At 34.3% G+C, this 20,302-nt stretch overlaps 2 protein-coding genes across 8 annotated transcripts; one reads left to right on the top strand and one right to left on the bottom strand.

Annotated features, from left to right (window-relative positions):
- Window positions 1–11,013: 11,013 nt before the first annotated feature.
- LOC107949200 (2,3-bisphosphoglycerate-dependent phosphoglycerate mutase 1) lies at window positions 11,014–14,413 on the top strand. 4 transcript variants are annotated; one of them, XM_016883933.2, is made up of 9 exons: window positions 11,014–11,177; window positions 11,672–11,937; window positions 12,158–12,381; window positions 12,556–12,674; window positions 12,818–12,974; window positions 13,066–13,167; window positions 13,268–13,387; window positions 13,970–14,037; window positions 14,184–14,413. In XM_016883933.2, exons 2-8 carry the CDS (start codon window positions 11,673–11,675, stop codon window positions 14,012–14,014), a joined length of 1,032 nt encoding a protein of 343 aa, XP_016739422.2. In that variant the 5' UTR covers window positions 11,014–11,177; window position 11,672; the 3' UTR covers window positions 14,015–14,037; window positions 14,184–14,413. The 4 variants fall into 4 exon arrangements, with proteins under 4 accessions (XP_016739422.2, XP_016739420.2, XP_016739421.2 ...); XM_016883931.2 differs by having other exon boundaries at window positions 14,115–14,413; XM_016883932.2 differs by having other exon boundaries at window positions 14,107–14,413.
- Window positions 14,414–14,511: 98 nt separating this feature from the next.
- LOC107949201 (phosphatidylinositol transfer protein 3) lies at window positions 14,512–18,112 on the bottom strand. 4 transcript variants are annotated; one of them, XM_016883937.2, is made up of 7 exons: window positions 17,817–18,108; window positions 17,234–17,315; window positions 16,975–17,067; window positions 16,716–16,908; window positions 16,186–16,284; window positions 15,555–15,797; window positions 14,512–15,194 (listed from the first exon to the last, which is right to left on the bottom strand). In XM_016883937.2, the coding sequence occupies exons 3-7, from the start codon at window positions 16,992–16,994 to the stop codon at window positions 14,784–14,786; spliced, it is 966 nt and encodes a 321-aa protein (XP_016739426.1). In that variant the 5' UTR covers window positions 16,995–17,067; window positions 17,234–17,315; window positions 17,817–18,108; the 3' UTR covers window positions 14,512–14,783. The 4 variants fall into 4 exon arrangements, with proteins under 4 accessions (XP_016739426.1, XP_016739424.2, XP_016739425.1 ...); XM_016883935.2 differs by having other exon boundaries at window positions 16,716–16,892; XM_016883936.2 differs by lacking the exon at window positions 17,234–17,315 and having other exon boundaries at window positions 17,817–18,112.
- Window positions 18,113–20,302: the final 2,190 nt, after the last annotated feature.

The raw sequence follows: 20,302 nt of genomic DNA, 5'->3' as shown, positions 1-20,302 counted from the left end.
TTCGAAGCGGGCCCACACTCGGTAGACGTGAGCTTGAGGATAGCAGAGAACGTACTCAATCGAAGTGTTCATCCTAAATGAATCGAAAAGGTCCAATTTTGATTAAGTATTTATTACTTTAGATATCACAACCAAGATCTTATTTTGAAAAAAAATTAAAACTTTATTTTCCCTAAATTTATTTTTCGCTACGTTTTTCAAACTCATTTTCCCCAACAATGATAACATCAATTATCTCTATATCCATTCAATTACACATTTATATAAACATATACTAAATTATCTCACCTTATGTTCTTATCATGCAACAACAGTTCAATATGCAACAATTTACAAATAGTTCAGGTTATAGAAACACAAACCGTAACCTCTAGCTATTTGTCGAAAACTTTGTATTTTCCTTATACCTACATCAAAATACACTATTTTCCATCTTAAACAGTTTAGTCCATTGCAGAAATCAATATTTCACTAATTTACATTCAATTCCATAGTATTTATTGCATACCATTAATCTATTGTCACCTGGTCAATATCTAATTTACATATAAATACTTCATATTTTTTGATTTAATCCTTTTGATGTCAAAACAATATGTAACAACAATTCGACTATAAAACAACACAATATAACAAAAAATATATATCTTCAATTAATAAAATAAGCCCCATATGAACTTACCAGGAACAACCAATAAGGATAAGAGTATTAGGGACTAATCTAAAAATTTCCCCTTTTTCCTCGATTATTTATCGGGTCTTGATCATGCAAATGTTCGAAGCTTGAAATTTTAGGAACAATGGTTTCCTCAATTTCTTCTTTTTTGGTTTTGATGGTAGAAGCAAAATGATGAACAACCTTTCTTTTCATATTCTTTTATTTGTTTTTATCATTTTATACTTTATAATTTTAATTAATGAAAATTTTCTTCTTCTTCTTTTTAATACAATTAACAATCAAAGGCCCCACCAACCGTCCACTATGTCTTCTAATGGTTCAATTTCCATTTAACTCTTTTAATAATTAAAATCTTTAGCAATTCATTTTTTATGTTTTTTACGATTTAGTCTTTTTTTCTTAATTAACCATCTAATCATCACAATTTCTGGACCAGACTTCAATATACTTAAATAAAAACTCCACAATTATTTAATAAAAAATGTTTACTAGCTCGATTTATGAAAACGAGGTATCGATACTTCATTTTTTAAAACCAATGACTTTCGATATAAATCACTTGTACTTTGACTAACTAACCAATTAATAAAATTTATAAAATCAAAATTCAGAGTAAGACTACATTTATCTTGTAAATATTATTAAATAATATTTACGAACTCAACCATAAAAAAATGGGGTTCTTAAAACCACCGTTTTCAGCACCATTGGAAACTGAGATGTTACAACTTGTAAGCAAGCTACATTTGGAAACTTGATATATCAAGTTAATTTAATTATTTGGTTAGTATTTTTTTAGTGATTTATTTCTATTATTAATAATTGATTAGTAATATGGACTCGAGCCCCACCGAATATCGTACTAGAGGCAATAGAAATGCAAACCACGTCTCTCTATAAATTGTGCTATAGAGGTGCACTATGTCTCATTGACTAGAGGTAGAGACACTATAACACCCCGAAAGTTGCTACAGTAAGAAAGTGATATATTATCTTTGATATAGTAAAATAAGGAAATAAAGTGAAAAAAAGGGGGGGAAAGTTTGAGTTATGTCAACAAAATCTATTTAGGAAGTATATTATAATGTATTAATTCAAGAAAGGACTAAATTGCAAAAGTTAGAAAAAAAATTTCCCAAGAGTAAATACTCAAAATTTGAGGGGTTAAAGTGTAAATATGAAAAAGTTGAAGGACCAATAGTGAAATTATTTTAAAGGTGGAAGGATTTAGAAACAAAAGATAATGGATAAATTAGGACCAAATTGAATAAGTGGAAAAAGTATGAGGGGTTAAATCACAATTTTACTAAAATGAGTGATGATTCAATGAAGGAATTTTGAAAGATCATAAGGGACAAAATTGTCATCTAGCAAGAAAGATATTTTGAAGGGTAATGATGATGTTTGTGATATTTTAGATTAAATAAATAAATAAATAAATATTCGTCTAAATTTCATGTTTTATTATTATTTTATTTAGTATATAAGAAAAGAAATATGAAGAATTCTCTTCATCTTTCCATGCTACTAACGTGAGAAGAAGAAAGAAAAACAGTTTCTTTTCTTTACAATTTGGTCTTTTTACCAAAAATCTACCATTTTCAGTTTGAAATCAAAAGAATTTTCATAGCCACCAAGAGAGAAAAATAATAAGGAGACTATGGGGAGCTAGAATATCAAGTTAGATTCAAGAAAATAGAAGTTGGAGGAAAGAGAAAGTCAAGTTAAAGTTTGGTTTCAGGAGAATAAGGTATGGATGTTAAGGTTTTATGTTATTTTTTAAGTTTAGTAGTGATAGAAAAGCATAAAAATGGAGTTAAAGTAAAGATTTCTCATGAGGAAATATTGTGTTTTTGACATGATGAAGAGAGAAGTTGAGTAAGTGAATCAAGTGGTAGGAGAAGGGCAAAACAAGAGATTTTGATAGAAAAGAGGTAAGTACCCTTGAACTTCCTTGTTATTTAAGGATTAAAATGTGATCTTTGTAAACTAAGTGGTAATTAAGTAAATATATATATAGTGTGAAATAATTTCTTAAGTGAATGAGGAAATTATAATAAAAGTATAATAGTTTGGTTATGTGTTAGCGAAAAATATACAAAGTATTAGATAAGTGAAATTATGGAAAATGTGAAATTTTATGGAAACAAGGGCTAAATTGAAAGACTTGAGAAATACATGTGGTGGAAATAATACAAGTGAAATACATAGAAATTTGATGTGGAAAATGAGATAGTGGAATTAATTATGTAAATTAAGTGAGATGTCAAAGAAAAATTGTGTAATAATGAATAGAGAACTTTTATGCAAAAAGGTGATTAAATTGGAAAGTTATAAAAGTTTACAAGGAAATATTGATAATGAAGCACATAGTGAAAAATAAAAGAATATATGAATTTGTAATCTAAACTACAATTATTTCCTAAGTTGTGGAAATTAAGGGTTAAATCATAAATTTGAGAAAATTTATATTAGAAATAGAAAAGTGAAGTGTATAATACTTAAAATGAGAAAATTTGATGTTGTTGTGAATTTTGGAATATTAATAAGTATTGAATTAAATTATATGTGTTATTAAAAATAAAATATATTGCTACACAAAATATTGTGCTAATGATTAAATTACAAAATATATAAATGTAATATATGAAATACATGATAAGGATTATTAGTGAATTATAGATGAATATTGAATTTAGAGATATATTACATGTATTAAAGAGAGTGGAGATATAAGTATATGGATTATTATTACAAAGATTAAATTGTAAAGTATGTAAAAGCATTATCCGAAAAGTGTAAAAGTAATATGTGTGTATGATATAATTTGCCCAAGTAGACGAGATTAGAACTACTAGGATATTAGTGGCATGCCATTAAGGGACCCTAACGCGCTCTCCGATTATTAGCACATTAGTACTCTCCGTTTAGCACATTTGTGCTTTCTGTATAGCACTTTAATGCTCTCTGTTTAATAGTGCATAATAATGCACTTCTGTATCAGTTCTGTATATCGTAAGTGTTCTATTTAGTCTACTGGACCTCTGCTAAAAAAGTAAACAATTTTCATTACAAGGTAAAGGTTTATCTCCGATTCATGTTTAAAATATTGAATTAGTAAAGTGAAGACGTAAGTAATTTGAATGTATTTGAGGAAGTATAAGAACAATAATGACTAGTAAGTTAAATATGTAAAAATAAATTGAGAAAGAAATAGTGAGGAAATCATGAAAATTTACACTAAATGGTGAAATATGATACATGTACAAAAAGAGTAGTAACTTTTATAGGTTGATTCGAGAACTTAAGGACTAAATTGTGAAATAAGTAAAAAGCTACAAATGAATATGATAAATAAACAAAGAAACGAGATATTGGGAATTAAGAAATTTAATAGAATTTGAATATCATGGGTACTTACTAAGTCTTCACCGACTTAATGTGTTTATTTTCAACGCGTAGGTATAATGATTTTGAAGAGTTGTAGTTGAAGTTGTGAGCATCCATCTCATCACATCTCCAAGTCCCAAGAGGGTATGTTTCAAAATTTTGAATAGAATGGCATGTACTGTAACGCCCCAAATAATTTGTATTTGGTTTGGTAAATAATTGAGACAAGTATTTGTCTGCTTTAATGGCTATGTGTTCTCGGTGTGAGTGAGAGGTCTTAAGTTCAAGTCTTACCCTTAGTATTTTTGTTAATTTTTTACCTAAGCCTTACCTTTGTTCAATGGGTTTATATTTAATTATTTGCAAATCCATATTAGAATGAGCCTGCTAGTTCAAGTGGTAAGGGGTTGGTGTGTTGGAGGTTCTGTGTTTGAATCTCGGCAATAACAAGTGTATTAATTTTTACTTCTGGCATCGGTTAGAAGATGGAAGCAATCGGGATTCTTAGGTGGTTGAAGTTTAGTGGATTAGTTGGAGTAAAATTAGGGATTTTGGGATATTTTTTTTATCTGTTATTTAAAAAAACAGAAAAAAAATTTCTGAAAAGAAACTAAAATTAGTTTCACTTGGTTTTTCCCCAAATCTGCCGTTTTCTTTTTCCTTTTCTTCTTTCCTTTAATTCTTCCTTCTGCCTTGTTTCGATTGGTCGACAACCTCATTGTTTTGCTTCTTCTTTCTCCTTGGGTATTTGGCGAAGGTTGAGAGCAATGAATTTCGTTTCTTTGATTTAGTAGTATTAATGAAGGTTCTCCGTCGACGGTTTCGAAATGCTCGGGGTCATTTTGGCATCAAATTGATACCAGGTGTGTACCTGAAACGCAGAAAAAGAGATTCGGCAAAAGTTGAAAAACTATTCTGTCAATGCCACACGAGCTTGTGGTCATCCGTGTGGTAGGTCGTGTGCAACGACACAGCCGTGTGATCGACGAAGGCATGGCCGTGCGTAGAACACGGTCGTGTGGTGGCCGAAGCGTGGCCGTGTGAGCCATACGGGCTAGGCCAAGTCAGGCGTGTGGGCCACACGGGCGTGTGAGTTTTTGGGCCAGGCCGTGTGATCCACACGGGCAAGGCCAATCTGAGTGTGTGGGCCACACGGGCGTGTGGTCCCATAATTCTGAAAATTTCCCTAGGATTGCTCGGGTCGTCCTAAACGACTATGTGCCTACTGTAGGGTCGGCAAGGGCTAAATAAATCCTAATATATATGTTTTAATAGTCTGATATACTGATCTGGATATGATAACTGTATGCATGACTGATTATTCTGTTATCTGTAACTATGCATAATGAGCATGTCTAATATGTAATATCGGTATCTGTTATTTCTGTATCTGTTATAGGAGGTGGGATGTTATATACGGAGGAAGTGTTCTGAAAGGCGATTTTTGTCTATATTCATTCTGCACTTAATATGTTATGTGTTGTACCGGCACAATATGGTGTATAGGGCTGGGTGGGTGCTTTTAACCCCACATGGTGTGTTGGGGTGGACGGAGATGGTGTGTAGAAGATGGGGGTAGGATTCTGTTATCTATTTCTGATTCTGTATCTGACTCTGTATTTGAGATGGGCTTAGGCCCAAGTCTGTATCTGACTGGTATTTGATAATATGTATCTATACATGCTTAGTTTTGTTGGGTTACACACTGAGTTTACGTAAACTCACCTCTTCTGTCTGTTCTGTACAGGTAATCTACAGACTTAGGCAGATCGATGTAGCAGGGGACTCGAGGGTGACCACTCGTTCGTAAACTGTTAAATTTTTGTTTTAAGATTTTAATTAAGTTTTTGGCATTTAATTTTGAGAGTTTGTAATATCTGGAACTCTCTGGACTTTTATAATTGTTTGACTTTGGTTTTAGGATTTGGTTTCAATTTGTCTATTAAATTGCAATGATTTTACCTAAAACAAGGTTTTCTAAAAATACAAACCATTTTCTTTAAACACAACGATTTTCCTGTGCTTCCGCTAAAAGATACGTTTTGAGACAAATCAACTAATTGGATAAACGTTTTTGAAATAGATAAAAGCAGATAAGAGTTAATAAATTGAGGAAAAAAAGGTTTTATCGTGTTAGCTCCGTTTTCAAAATCCATTCCATGTGACACATTGCCAAATTCGGCCATAACATCTAGGCCGGATTTGGGGTGTTACATGTACTTAGGAAGATCAAGTGTGTTCCAAGTAGTAGGGACTAAAATATAATTTAATTTAGTAAAAACTTTTTTTTAATGTTCAAATATATTAGTGATTAGCCAAAATCACTTTGGCACCAAATGTAATATTCCTATATCAGGTCCCTTAGGTCGAACCGGTATAGGGGTGTTACAAACACAAAGAATGCATCTTCTCTAAAAAGGTTATAGAGAACAAATGATGCTTCTCTATAGACTAAATTATAGAGACGCAAATATGTGTTTCTGCTGACTAGAAGTAGAGACACGAATAATGCATCTCCTCTAACAATGCTATCAAGACGCAGACAATGTGTCTCCTCTTACAATACTATCAAGACGCAGACAACGTGTCTATACAAACCGAGCTATAGTGTCGCACATATGTGTCCCCACTAACTAGAGGTAGAGACACAATGGATGTGTCTCCATTGACATGCTTATAAAGATGCATGTCTTGCGTCACCATAGACCGAACTATATCGTCGCTGTAACACCCCAAACTCGGCCTAGACGTTATGGCCGAATTTGGCAATGTCACATGATAGTGTGTCTTGAAAACTAAGTTGTCGCGAAATAAAACATTCCCATGTTATTATCTTCTTTAAACTCTTATTAGTTCTAAAAGAAAACGTTTTACTCGTTTAAATTATTTTTTTTAAAAACACCTCTCGTTGCGGAAGCTTTTCCAAAAATAATTTAGGTGATCGTGAGTTTAGAAAATACTTTAACTTTTTGAAAACCAAATTTCTTACAACTAGCAGTTATAAATCCATAAAATACTTAAATAAATAAAAGCCTAAATTAAAGCAAGAGTCCCTAAAAGTCCACAAATTACATCAAAATAACCCAAAAATAATAATGTAACCCAAATATAAGTTAAAAATCGTGAAGTCCAAAAACTGTGGTCACCGTCGAGTCATCTGCCGTACCAATCTGTCTAGGTTTAGGGATTATCTGTGCAAATTAAATAGAGAGGGGTGAGTTTACGTAAACTCAGTGTGTAATCCTGCAAAAAACAAACAAACAAAAAACACAATGCACAGTCAAAACAGTATGGGCCTAAGCCCTTTTCAATATCAGTAGTAGTTTGGCATTAACCCAATTCAGTATCAGTATCAGTATCAGTATCAGTATGCACAAGGGCCTTAGCCCATCACAGTAACAGTAATAGATATACAGTATTCAGTAGCAAAGTCCTACCCAACCAGCCTCTATACACCATCTCTGTCCAACCATACACTCCATGTGGGGATTAAATCACCCACCCATCCCTACACTCTAAGTAGTACCAAATGCGGCACATAAACAGTAATTTGCAGCTGAGCTACCAGATCTTAGGCCTACAGGCCTTTCAGTACACTTCCTCCAAATATCCATATCCCAACCCAATGCAATGCAACCATACAATGAATGACATGCTTATATGCAACTATCAGTAAATATACATATATATATCAGTAAGCAGGCATACAGTTATCATGCTCAGTTCAATCATCATTTATTCAGTTCATAGAGTTAAGGGTCTAAATAGTGCTTACCGACCTTACAGTGGGTTCACAGTCGACTTGGGCGACCCGTGCAACCTTAGTAAACAATTCAGTAAATATGGGCTCACACGCCCGTGTGGCCTGTCCGTGTAGGCCCACACGGCCCAAATTGGCCTTGGCCGTGTGGGCCCAAAATTCTACACGCCCATGTGGACTACTCGTGTAGACCCACACGCTCGTGTGGCTCACTCGGCCCAATTCAGTCCAGCCCGTGTATCACACACGGCCTACCTAACTATCACGGCCATGTCCTTTACGCACGACCTGGCCTCGTCGATCACACGCCTGTGTCAGGGTACACGGCCTACCACATGGACGACCACATGCCCGTGTGGCGTCGACAGTATGGTTTTTAGTTTTCACCGAAACCTCGTTTTCTGCGTAATTGGGTACAGACCTGTATCATTTTTTATGAGTAAGCACTCCCAAGCCTCCAAACCCTCGCTTAAGTAACCACGATTCCGCACAACCACAGCGTCGATTAGAAACCACCAGCCCTTTGATTTGCTCCGTACAACACTATTGCACGCTTTGCACAAACAAAAAAGATGGAAAAAGAAAACGAAAAAGGGAGGGGATTCAATGGAAATTTTTGGCAACACAAGTAAACAATGGAAGAAGAAAACAGCAGCAAAAAGGGTAGAAATGAGAAGAGAAGCTGAAATTGCCCACAAGAAACCCTTAAGAATAGAAGCTGATAACCCCAAATCACTCCACCATTCAGATTTTTAGTTCATCTAAAACTCTCCTAGATAGGTGAGAAAAAATAATGCCTATACCACTATTTGAACACATAACCTCCTTCACATCAACGCTCCACTTAACCACCAGACCAGCAGGCTCATTCTATTAATTATTTGCCAACTTTTACTTAAAAAGCCTGTTGACCAAAGATAAGGCTTATTCATAAAATAAATAAAAAAAATTTGCCCAAGTAATGGCTTGAACCTGGGACCTCCCAAACGCCTCAAAACACTTAACCACTAAAGCAGACAATATTTGTGTCACACATACACAAAAGCAAAAATTAAAAATTTTGGGGCATTAGAGTCGCATACATGCCTCTTCACTAACTAAAGCTGGAGACACAATGGATGTGTCTCTATTGACACAGTGAAGATTCATGTCTCGCGTCACAATAGATTGAACTATAGCGTCACGTACATGCGTCTCCACTAACTAGATGTAGAGACATAATGGAAGCATCTATATTGACTGAGCTATGGAGACGCATGAGTTTTTGCATCGCCAACCCTAAGAAGACATACCCAGTGGTGACGCATGTGAATGCATCGCCAAACTCTATAACGACGCCATTTCGTGTCTCCTTAGAGTTCTCAGTGTGTCATTATTGACCTATCTTGTTATAGTGTTACTAGTGTGTTTGACAAGGATTTGCTTGATATCGACTCACCAACCTTACTGCAAACAAATATCTGAACGTGTACATAACATAGCGTACATGAAACTTCCTGCTACCAAAGCATAATGAACTTTTCTCATGTACTCTCTTTCTTTTGCTATCTTAGTACAGTCCTCCAAAGAAAGATGAAACCCCAATATAAAGGGTTGAGTTCCCTTCTTTGAATCGATATTTGCATAACTTTCCAATATTTTGTCCATGTATGAAGCTTGTGATAATGTTATTATTTTGTTTTTTTTATCCCTTAGTACTCGAATACCTAGAACAAAGTTAGGATTTCTCAAGTCCTTCATGTTAAATTGTTGAGTTAATCACAATTTAATCGATAATAATGCCCCTATATAATTTCCAATGAGTAAAATGTTATCAGCATTAAAATTAGAAAGATTACCTTTCCATCCCAATACGTTTATAAACACAAGGTTCATTTATGTTTTATTCAAATCTAAAACTTTTAATTGTTTGATCAAATTTTCAATTTCATGAGCGGAATACTTACTTAAATCCATATATAGATCTAAGCAAATTGCAAACGTTGATTTTGTTTATCTATATATTCAATGAATTGCATCATATAAATGCTCTTTTCAGTATTTCATATAAGAAAAATTAAATATTGAAATAATTTACATCCAGCAGGAATTTACTTCCTATTTATTTTCCAATCTCAATAACAATTTATTATATAAGTTTTGGATTTGTTGAAACCATATAGGTCTTTTGCACTTGGGTTATACAATAATTTAGTTTTTATATGATTTGGGTTATACAATTATTTACAGAGGGCCAGGATTCCAAACAGCCCATGGCAAAAGAACAATGCTAGAGCATATTCTTTAGGATGCCAGCAAAGAAGTATTAGGCCCCCGTAAACATGAAGTGTCCCCTTTTTTACCTTGGAAAAAAAACAAAGCAAAATTTAAATTGGTCAAAGACCTCAGATTTTGAGGTAGGTTTTGGTAGGTGTGACCAAAAAAACAAAAAAAAAAAGCCCTTGAATGATACATTAAGCACGTGTAAGATAAAAACCCACCAAAAGATGGGGGTTGGAGAATTGAAAAATGGAGTTAGGTGCTTTAACCTTGAGGCTTTGAAGGGTTGCTTCTTTTTCTTTATTCATTTGTTGGAGTTGAAGTAGCATGTGGTCCTTACAATCTCATCAAGGGCTGTCAAACATGGTATTTACCTCTCAAGTTTTCCAAATTTTAATTTTGATTATCATTTGAATCATATATTTTATAATTCTACTTGTTATTTCAAATTAATAATGGTGACGCATAGAGTTCCTTTTTGTTATAATAAAGTTTGAATTATAAAAAGATTAATATTTGATACACCGGTAATATTTTTTTATTTCATAAGTGGTCTTGTATCTCTTTAATATCAAGAAACTGACAAGTGTCTATAGTAAAAAAAACCTTTTAGAAAAGAGACGTATTATAATTTTTAAAGGTCACTCATATACATTACAATTTTTTAGTTTGCTATTTTGAAAATGTTCATAAAAAAATCATGCCATTTTGGGTAATAAATTTAAATGTTACTATTTATATTAGGATTAAAATTTTCCCTTAAAAAAATTAGGATTAAAAATGATTAAATTCAAAATTGATGCATATTTCAATAACTAATAACAGAATTTGAAAAAGAAGAAAACAAAAAACGTGGGAAAACAAAATCAAAAACACCCAAGAAAATCCCAGCTTTTTCAAGGTTACTTGGGATTAAGCAGTTTCCCAAGGTGAGGTGACCCCATACTGAAGAAACAACAAAAACTGCAACTATAGTTTTCCTATATAAACCCCACCCCAAAGTCAGTTTTTTCAGGTACCCATCAAAGCTAAATGCCATCTTTCTCTTTCAGCATTGCGTTTCTTGCTTCTCACTTGTTGTCTTTCAAGGTTTGCTTTATTCTTTCTTCTTCATTTTTTCTGTATTGAAACTTTTACTGTGTATTTGATTTATGGAACAAAACCCCATATGGGAAATGTTTAACTTTTAGCTTTTGATCGGAGTTCCCTTTTTTATTTCTTGGATCTGTCGTATTATATAAAATATAGGGTGTTTGCTAAATTCTTGTTTCTATGATCGTCTTCTTGGCGGCCAAGATATTTGCCCTTTCTTCACTTTAAATGAATGGCTTTGCAAGTTTTTTTTTATTTTTCTTGAGTTTGTTGCCTCTCCTTCAATGATGATTTGAGCTTTGTTAAATTTTTCCTTTAACCCTAATTTAACTACTTATTTAGACTGAATAAAATCCCTTAGTGGCATAATCATTGGTGTTTTGTTTGTCTATAATGATGACTTTCTTTTTTCCTATTTGTGCTTCATTTTTGTCTAGTTATTGAAGGTGTTCTTAGATTTGCACGTTGCTTTGCTTATTTTGGATTTTCAGAATGGCCATTGCTATGTTGCAACAAACAGTTGGAGGAACTCTTCAGCTTCTCAGCAATTCTGGAACTCACTGCAATGTCGGGAACCGTTCGGTACGGTTGCTTCCCAAAGGGTTTAAGTTGGAAGTTGAGTTCCCAAAGAGAGCGATTTATAGTTCGGGAAAGAGGAAATTAAACGTTATTCAAGCGTCAACATCTCAAACCTCTGTTGTTGGTCCTCTTTTAGCTCCCTCAAGTAGTGACACCCTTGATTCTCACATGAAACCAAGTAAGCCAGATTGTCCTAGACATAGTTTCTTATTCAGTTAGCAAATAATATACCAAATGACAATGCTCCATCTTCCTTCATGATTATAAGCCATCGAACTGCACTATTGATTCCAATTAATGCAAGTGATTTGGTATTTCCTCATATCTTGGGGAACAAGAATTAGGTTCTTTTTTTTGGGGAATATTCTGATCTTTAATTTTCCGGCTATTCATTGCAGATGAGGTAGCTTTGATACTGATTCGCCATGGTGAATCTTTATGGAATGAGAAGAACCTTTTTACAGGTTGTGTTGATGTGCCATTAACCAATAAGGGAGTAGAAGAGGCAATTGAAGCTGGTCATAGAATCAGCAACATACCTGTCGACATGATATACACATCGTCACTAATTCGTGCACAGATGGCTGCTATGCTAGCTATGACTCAACATCGCCGCAAGAAGGTGACTTGATGATACTTGGCAATTGATGCTGCCATTGATAAAACCACTGACTTGGTTAAATGGTTTTGAAGTTATTTAAAACCTCATATCTACTTACTAGAAGTCCAAGAGCAGTTATTTTATCATTCTTTGATTGATTAGACTGATAACCTATTAACATTGACCTGATGATAGGTGCCAATTATCCTTCATAATGAGGATGAGCGAGCAAGAGCGTGGAGTAAAATATACAGTGAAGACACCATAGAACAATCGATTCCTGTTATAACATCTTGGAAATTGAATGAAAGAATGTAATCATTTTTTTTCTTTTTCTCCGTATCATGACTAATCAAGTCATATTGCTCATGCCTTTCTGACGTCCTCTTATTGGCTGCCTCAGATTTTTTTTCATTTTTCTTGCATGAATCATTCATTTACTATCTTCTTCGTGCAGGTATGGAGAATTACAAGGTCTGAATAAACAGGAAACTGCGGATAAATTTGGTCATGAAAAAGTTCACGAGTGGCGCAGAAGTTATGATATACCTCCACCCAATGGCGAGAGTTTGGACATGTGTGCTCAAAGAGCTGTTGCATATTTCAGAGATAATGTAACTTCTATATCTGGTTTTATCTATCATCAAATGATTGAAGTCCTTTAATACGACATAGTAGCACCTCATAGCAAATCTTAATTTGCAGATTGAACCCCAACTTTTATCTGGAAAGAATATCTTGATTTCTGCCCATGGGAATTCATTAAGGTCCATTATCATGTATCTTGACAAACTAACCTCCCAGGAGGTATGGACCCTTCTTTCGGTTCCATTCGGAATGTTTTCAATTTTTCCCGGTACTCTTTTTGTTATTATGCTGTATTCATTTTGTATTCTTCACGAGACAGGTTATTACTTTAGAACTATCCACTGGGATACCCATGCTTTACATTTTTAAAGAGGGAAAGTTCATTAGGAGGGGAAGTCCAGTAGCACCAACAGAGGCTGGAGTCTACGCTTACACTAGGGTATGCAACTTCCTCTCAGCATTATTATTGATATGTCATGGACCTGTGTAAAATTAGTTTGTTTTACTGCTTTTATATATGTGATTTTGCTTCATGAAGCATGAAATTTATAAAAGAGCTTTGGAAATAGAAAAGGACCAAGTAGTTGATTTTTCAGTCCTTTTTGAGAAGGAAAGGAGGTAGGGAATCAAGAAATGTTTGGGGTTTTCAAAATTTTCCTTGTTCCATGCTTGAAGTCTTGGAGAGGAATAGCCTCGGAACTTATGTGCAGAAAGGAAGGTGTCATCTATATATCCACATATGGCCATAGCTTTCTATCATAAAAGTAGCTTTACTTGGAAATAACTTGATTATGAAAGAAGCTTTTCTTGCTGAATTCATCATGTTGACACTATGCTTTGTATTCTGTCTTACCCTTGATACCATAGAGATCTCGACCTCAAAAAGAAAAACAAGAAACTTTGCATTAGGATATACTTATCTGTTTATCCTTTTGTTTTCGATGACTCTTTCAACCCTTTTACCTTGGATTATTAAGCTCAATTTAAGAGGACTAATACTTCTAGCAATTAACTTCTGCAGAGGTTGGCTCAATACAGGCAGAAGTTAGATGACATGTTGACTTGACATATGTCCTTTTGAGTATAGAGGTAACATTGGATCCTGTATGCTAGCCCTCTTTCCAACTCTCGATAAATGTTAAAATTTTTTTCTATAAGTTTTCCAGGGCCGTCTTTTTGCATCACTACTGACATCACCATCTACAATTGTTCTGTTTACAATGTTGGACCAATAGCTCCGAAGGTTAGCTGTCGTACAGTTGATTTTTCATATGGTGCAGCAACGTAGTTGCAAGTCCCTGCTGATGATTAGGTTAGGTAGGTAGGTGTGCTATAGATATACAATACTCATTTCCAGTTTTTACCGTCTTCAGTTTGTTGAGAAAATATGGACAGAAGGGTTTGTCTTTGTATTGAGTTCGAATATTTTTTTTTTTGGGTGCAATAAGAAAAAGTTTATCGGTTACTTTCTCTCTGTCTGTATGGAATGTAAACTAAGATACTATTACTTGAATACCAAGGAAACCTTAATAAAAAAAAAAGAAATAAAAAGACAAAACTGCATGGTTAACCTATGTTGCATAAACTTTTAATCAAAGAGTGAGAAATGATAAAACAAGACAAGCTGTTATCAAAAGGATACATCAAATTAACCGAGCGACAAACAACGAGATCCATTCAAAACGGAAGTTGTAATAGGCTAATGATGCAATTGAGGGGAGCTCTCTACCTTGGCTTCATATTTCTAACTAGAACAGTTAAACAGTGCCGCTTACAGTCAGATCATTGTACCTTATTAGCCTCAGCCAAGACATGGTTCAAGTTTTGAGTCTCCTCTATCTGTAAAGCAATTCCTTGGAGCCATTACCATTATCACTGCCCTTAGTAACCAAGACACTTTTATCGGAAATGAGGCCTTCTGAATCTGAAACATGACTTGCGGAACCATCTACCTTGCCACTGTCAGAGGCATCAGAATCAAAAGAATTCAAATCAACAGAAGATGTCGGCATGGGCTCTGGTGGAGCTTCTGATTTTGTCCAAAATGCGGGTATCCTCTTGTCCTCTTCCCTCATCCTCTCAGCATACTTGTTGATGTCAAAACCTGAGTCATCGTTTCCACCAAAGGCAGACTCCAGTTTCTCCATTTCAAAAAGATCCTCCATTATTTTCTTGGTATTGGGATCATCAGTGTATACAAATTTTACTTTGTTTTGAGTCTTGGGCTCCAGAAATGGTTTGGCCACCTGCCAAGGAACAAACTTCCAATATTAAATCAATCACCCATATAGAGCATAAATGAATATGATTGCAGCAAAGGCAGATGCCCTTACAATAACAACTGATAGAAAAACAACCATAGTGCTGAAAACCGAAGCAAAATCTCTTCAGATCTGAATCTCTTCAGATCTGCAAAATCTCTGACTTGGAACCATTTATGCAAATTCCATATTAAGATGCTAGCAATTTCATACGCTCAAATATATCTTTGTGTACTGTGCATAAATAATCATCTGAGCAATTTTCAGGGACATCCTTAAGAATCTCAGGGATAATTTTATTTCCTGGAAGAAAAGAACATAGAAGACAAAAATCAAAATGGTTACCGTCCAGAATGGTTCGAAGAACTTGGGTGGATTGTATAGTATTGCTACACCTAGACACTCTGGATAATGTTCCTGTAAAACATGTGCTGTTTCCCGTGTCACTTTCAGCGATATATGTGACAAATTGAAGCCATTGAAGTCAATCAACCAGACCATCTGTTCTTGGTCTGCTGGAAGATTTAGAATTGCATTCTCCATGCAATAAACCAAATACCTAATCTGTCCTTTTGTTGATTTTGAGTTCTGCAATCAACACAAAACTGAGTTGTCAAGGCAAACCAATGCACAGCTAAGTAGTTTGACCTTGAAACTTGCACGATAATACAAACTTACTAATCTGTAAGACTATAAAACATGTCATTAGACTTGAGTCCACAAAAGACACTGATGCTTTAAGCTGTTATTCGGACTAACTAATGGCTTAAGTGATAAAAGGAAAATCCTACTATTGCCATGACCAAAAATCTTAAACCATTAGATTGGGATCTATATGTTATTTGTTTCTTTAGTTTCTCTTAGCATAGGATAATATTCAGACATGAAATCTAATACTATAGGCTCAAATTTGTGTCTACTTTTATGTAGTACCAGATATATGAATTATAGAGATATAGAGGAAGTCAGATGAAACCTGGCAACTAGGTCTCATAACAAGAACTGTTCTTCCATGCTTATCTATATAATTTGATCTGTAGATCTTTCCCGTCTCAGCTTCATGAGCAACCTCTTCCTACATCATAAAAAATAAAGAAATTAAAAATTAAAAAATTTCGTTAAAATACCATATGGCAAAGAAAAAAATTTGACCTGAACCAGCTATTGTTCACATGAAAGAAGATAAAGCCTCTGACCTGCCTAATCACTAGAATTCTGCCTTAATAACTAGATTGAACATGGGTTTCTCTCTAAGGGTTAAATTCAGTGGACTTAAATTCCTACTTCAATGAACCATACCGAATGCATGAAAACAATGCAAAAGAATGCAATTGCTAAGAAAGATCTAAGGCAACAGATTGTCAATTCCTAGACCTTAGTACCCTCAAGTTACTAAATAAAATAGAGAACTTGCTACGAGCATACTGAAACGGCCAAATCCAGCATGCATTTGGCACTTCCTATTGGAAACTACAGATGAATCATAGGAGGACGCATGTGACATACCCAACGAATCTCTTCTGGTTTGTATTCTGCTCTCCATTTCAAGGTTTCTTTCAGCATTTTAGTAGCCTTCTTGACATTCCAGTTTCGTGCCCTTAAATATCTTGCTATGGCTGCATCAGAACAATAAATGGCCAACTTCTCAGGCAATGGTCCTATTAACCTTCTTATCTCACTAATCTGCGAACACCGAAATCTACGGTAGGTCAAAATGATGACCTATGAGAAACAAAGGATAAGGGATCATATAAACAGAACATACCTTTGCCTGCTGCTCTTCATTTATTAGGGACTTCTCAGAGCCATTTGAAGAGGATTTCTTTAAATCCGCACTCATAGTTTAACAAATGTTTCCCTGTATGTTGGCAGTTAAACTTAAATCCTTAGCAATTGTAGTATCATTAATGTCCGTGTCACTACATCTAATACATTTTGTGTTGCAAAAGCAAGCATTATATGAAATGCAATGCAAATTCAAAATTAGAACTCCTTTATTACAACTATTCATAACAACAACTAACATCAGATTGCTCTTTATTGCAACTTCTTTGTCAGTTTCTTGTCTCCTTTCCCCCCTCTTTACAGCCTTTAAGAAAACCATCTCTGTAAGAGACAAAAAGGAACCATTTTTAGTTCATTTGCTTCCTTTCATTCCTGTCCAGGTGAAACCAGGAATTCTTCTGCAAAGTTCCCTTTTTTAGATCATAGCATGATCATCCATCATAGGAAACAAGATTATTGATCTACCACTAACACAATTGACTTCAAAGTAGACAAGATTGAAACAATTTAAACCCAAACTCCTTTTTCTTTTGTTGGTCAAAACAAGGATCTAACCAAAGAATAAACCAATTGATGTGACAGAGAATTCTGTTCTGGGATTGAAAACTTCTAACCAAACATAGTCATAGGATCCAAATCACATTAAGTTCACTTGATTACAAATTTAACCCATAGCTTAAAAATTTTAGATAAAAACAGTCCAAAAATATAAATGAGAAAAATGATAGAAATAATATATGCAGTCAAAGGTTAAAATGAAAGATGTGAAGATCCAAAGACAAAAATAAGTTGTGTATTTATGGTGAAAAATGGGCAACTAACCTGAAAAGTGAAGAGAAAACTTCAGGGGGATTGCAGGGTCAGAGATGATAAATACCAAAAAAGAAAGGGTCAACCCCAGAAAAGTAGGAATGCTGAAAGTTGGATTATTTTGATGGATTATAACGTTGAATTTCCGAAACTTGGGTTTTCCCTTTAACCCCCATTTTTGTTTATTATTATTTGGGTTTGGATCTGTTTTACCTTTGTGTTCTTACAATTTTTTGTGACAGACAGGGACCACATGAGATGACCTTTTCAAGCGGGAAAATGTTAGAGAAACCAGACAAAATTCAGAGGATACGATCATTGATATTATCAGAAATAAATATATACAAGATTATAATAGTGGATTAGGAGTTCCCTTTTGAAGATTTTTTTTAGATCCCATCACACCCTGCTTTTAATAAAAAAGAAAGGATTAAACTGTGTCAATTAAAGATTTGGCTTCATAATTTGTCAATTAAAGAGTAGCTAAATAAGTTTCAAATCTCTACCGGGTTATTATTTTCTGACAGCAAAGCTTAGAACAATAAGACAGATTAGTGGTACCCACCGGCTTTACTATACTGTCCTACTACAGAACAAGACATGTTCCTGAGGAGTAAAAGAACAAAAAATGTCTTAGCAGGAAGGAGTATATTTTTAGTTTTTTCTCTTTGTCCAGAATTGAAGTATGTGACATGTGCATTGCTTACATAAATTCTGGATATTCTTTCCTCCGTTACACCTGCATGATGTGTTCATTACAGCATCCCAGATGGAAAAAAATGGAGGCTGAATGGCCCTTAGTCTATGTTCAAAAGTATTTAAGGGTAAGTTTAGATGGGCAGTGTGTTTATCTACGGTTAGTGTAAAAACAGCGGTGGCGGTGAAATTAGATATTATAGCGATACTATAATGTGACACAAAAAGTAAACTAAACGCATCGCACCCAATCGCCCTTCCAAACCCACCTTTAAGTCTAAGTAATGCCTATTAGATAGATTTTGAGATCGAAAGTGTTTTTCATAGCTGTAGGAGGAGCCAAGGGGCAACCCCTAAGCCAAAGTTATTATTTTGAAAAACAAGGACTCCTTACTTCAGAAAAAGAGAGTGGTTAGGGAGGAAGTGTGATGGGCGGTGGCAACGAATGATGGGGAGGGGAAATAAAAGATGCAGATCTATGCTTTTCTCTTCACTATAAGCTTGGGCAACTCCTCTAACTTTATTTCTAACTGTGGTATCACTTTCATCTAATTTGTACCTAAACACCCACTTGGTTTGAATACTGGGGTGGTCACTAGATCTATCAACTAAATCTGGGTATCTCTCAAATTGGTTCAATTCCTTTAGCAAGTATTTTTACTTGAGGATCTAGCAATTACCCTTTACATGGATCACTTACGATGTGTCTATCTTTGACATAGACAAGCTCTCTTGCATAACTAAATTAGCTTCCTTCTCCACTTGAGCTGGTTCATGAAGATCATTTTGCATCTTGAACAATGTCATTTTGTGATGCATCATTTTGATTTTTCTGATAAATGTCTATATTACTAATGTCAGGAGAATCCTTTCTAGAAAGAGGATTAGATTCATAAAAAATAATATGTACAGATTTTTTTATCACTAAGGTTCTTTTGTTAAGAACTTTATAAGCTTTGGATAAAATAGAATAATCAAGAAAATTAAATTACGATTAATACTATTTGGATTTTAACTGTTTAAGATGTCATTGTTTCAGTCCTTGTTTAAACAACAGTTAGGAAAACACTTGAGACAAGAAGTTGGAAAAATTAAAGTGCAGTAAGCTTGTTGGTAATTTTGGTTAACTTTCTATCCGTAAATAATTTTTGGTTTTTGTTTAGATTAATTTTAATATTGTTGGGAGCTTCATTTTCAAATAGAAGAAGAAAAAGAAGAGGTTATTCAAAACAAACATTATCCTTATCAACTATAAAGTGGTAATTTTTCAAAAGAATGTGTGTAGGAGCAAATCCAGGTCATTCAACTTTAAATCTCATTTGCAATCTTTGCCATTAATTTTAGGAAAATTTGGACCATTTTTAATAGTGATATCTAGCCATTTAGACCATTTGACTCAACACTAACACTAGCCATTGGATTTAGGGGTAGAACCCCTCTTTTTTGAGAAAAAAATATATATTATAAATTGATGTGAATAATGTTGAATTTGAGTGGAAAGAATGGATGATGAGTTGAATGAACTTGCAGATTTTATGAGAACTGTGATTAGCCCTAGTAATTTGGTAATACTTAGTTTAGATGTAATTGGCATGTCAATAAAAATAGAATAATGTGCGGTTATAGGGGATATGATGAATTCAAATTTCTTATGTTTATGGAACTTTGATGCACTTATATTAAAGTGTAAGTTGGAGTATTTTGATGCGTATATTAGAGTGATAGATGATTATAGTATGTACATCTAATGTATAAGCATTACACCAAAACAGGTTTAAGTTGGAGTATTTTAATGTATGTAC

Source organism: Gossypium hirsutum, chromosome D06 (genome assembly GCF_007990345.1).
Source record: "Gossypium hirsutum isolate 1008001.06 chromosome D06, Gossypium_hirsutum_v2.1, whole genome shotgun sequence".
NCBI classification, from domain to species: domain Eukaryota; kingdom Viridiplantae; phylum Streptophyta; class Magnoliopsida; order Malvales; family Malvaceae; genus Gossypium; species Gossypium hirsutum.
Note: the sequence above shows the minus strand (reverse complement) of the source record. Positions and strands in the feature narration are given on the sequence as shown.

Coding starts and splice junctions, on each gene's coding strand:
- LOC107949201 (XM_016883934.2), bottom strand. CDS start 17,049: ATGAGTGCGGATTTAAAGAAATCCTCTTCAAATGGCTCTGAGAAGTCC. Junction 16,893..16,974: donor ATGAAGAGCAGCAGGCAAAG/GTATGTTCTGTT, acceptor CGGTGTTCGCAG/ATTAGTGAGATAAGAAGGTT. Junction 15,195..15,554: donor TCTTCGAACCATTCTGGACG/GTAACCATTTTG, acceptor GTTCCTTGGCAG/GTGGCCAAACCATTTCTGGA.
- LOC107949200 (XM_016883933.2), top strand. CDS start 11,673: ATGGCCATTGCTATGTTGCAACAAACAGTTGGAGGAACTCTTCAGCTT. Junction 12,382..12,555: donor CTCAACATCGCCGCAAGAAG/GTGACTTGATGA, acceptor ACCTGATGATAG/GTGCCAATTATCCTTCATAA. Junction 12,675..12,817: donor TGGAAATTGAATGAAAGAAT/GTAATCATTTTT, acceptor TTCTTCGTGCAG/GTATGGAGAATTACAAGGTC.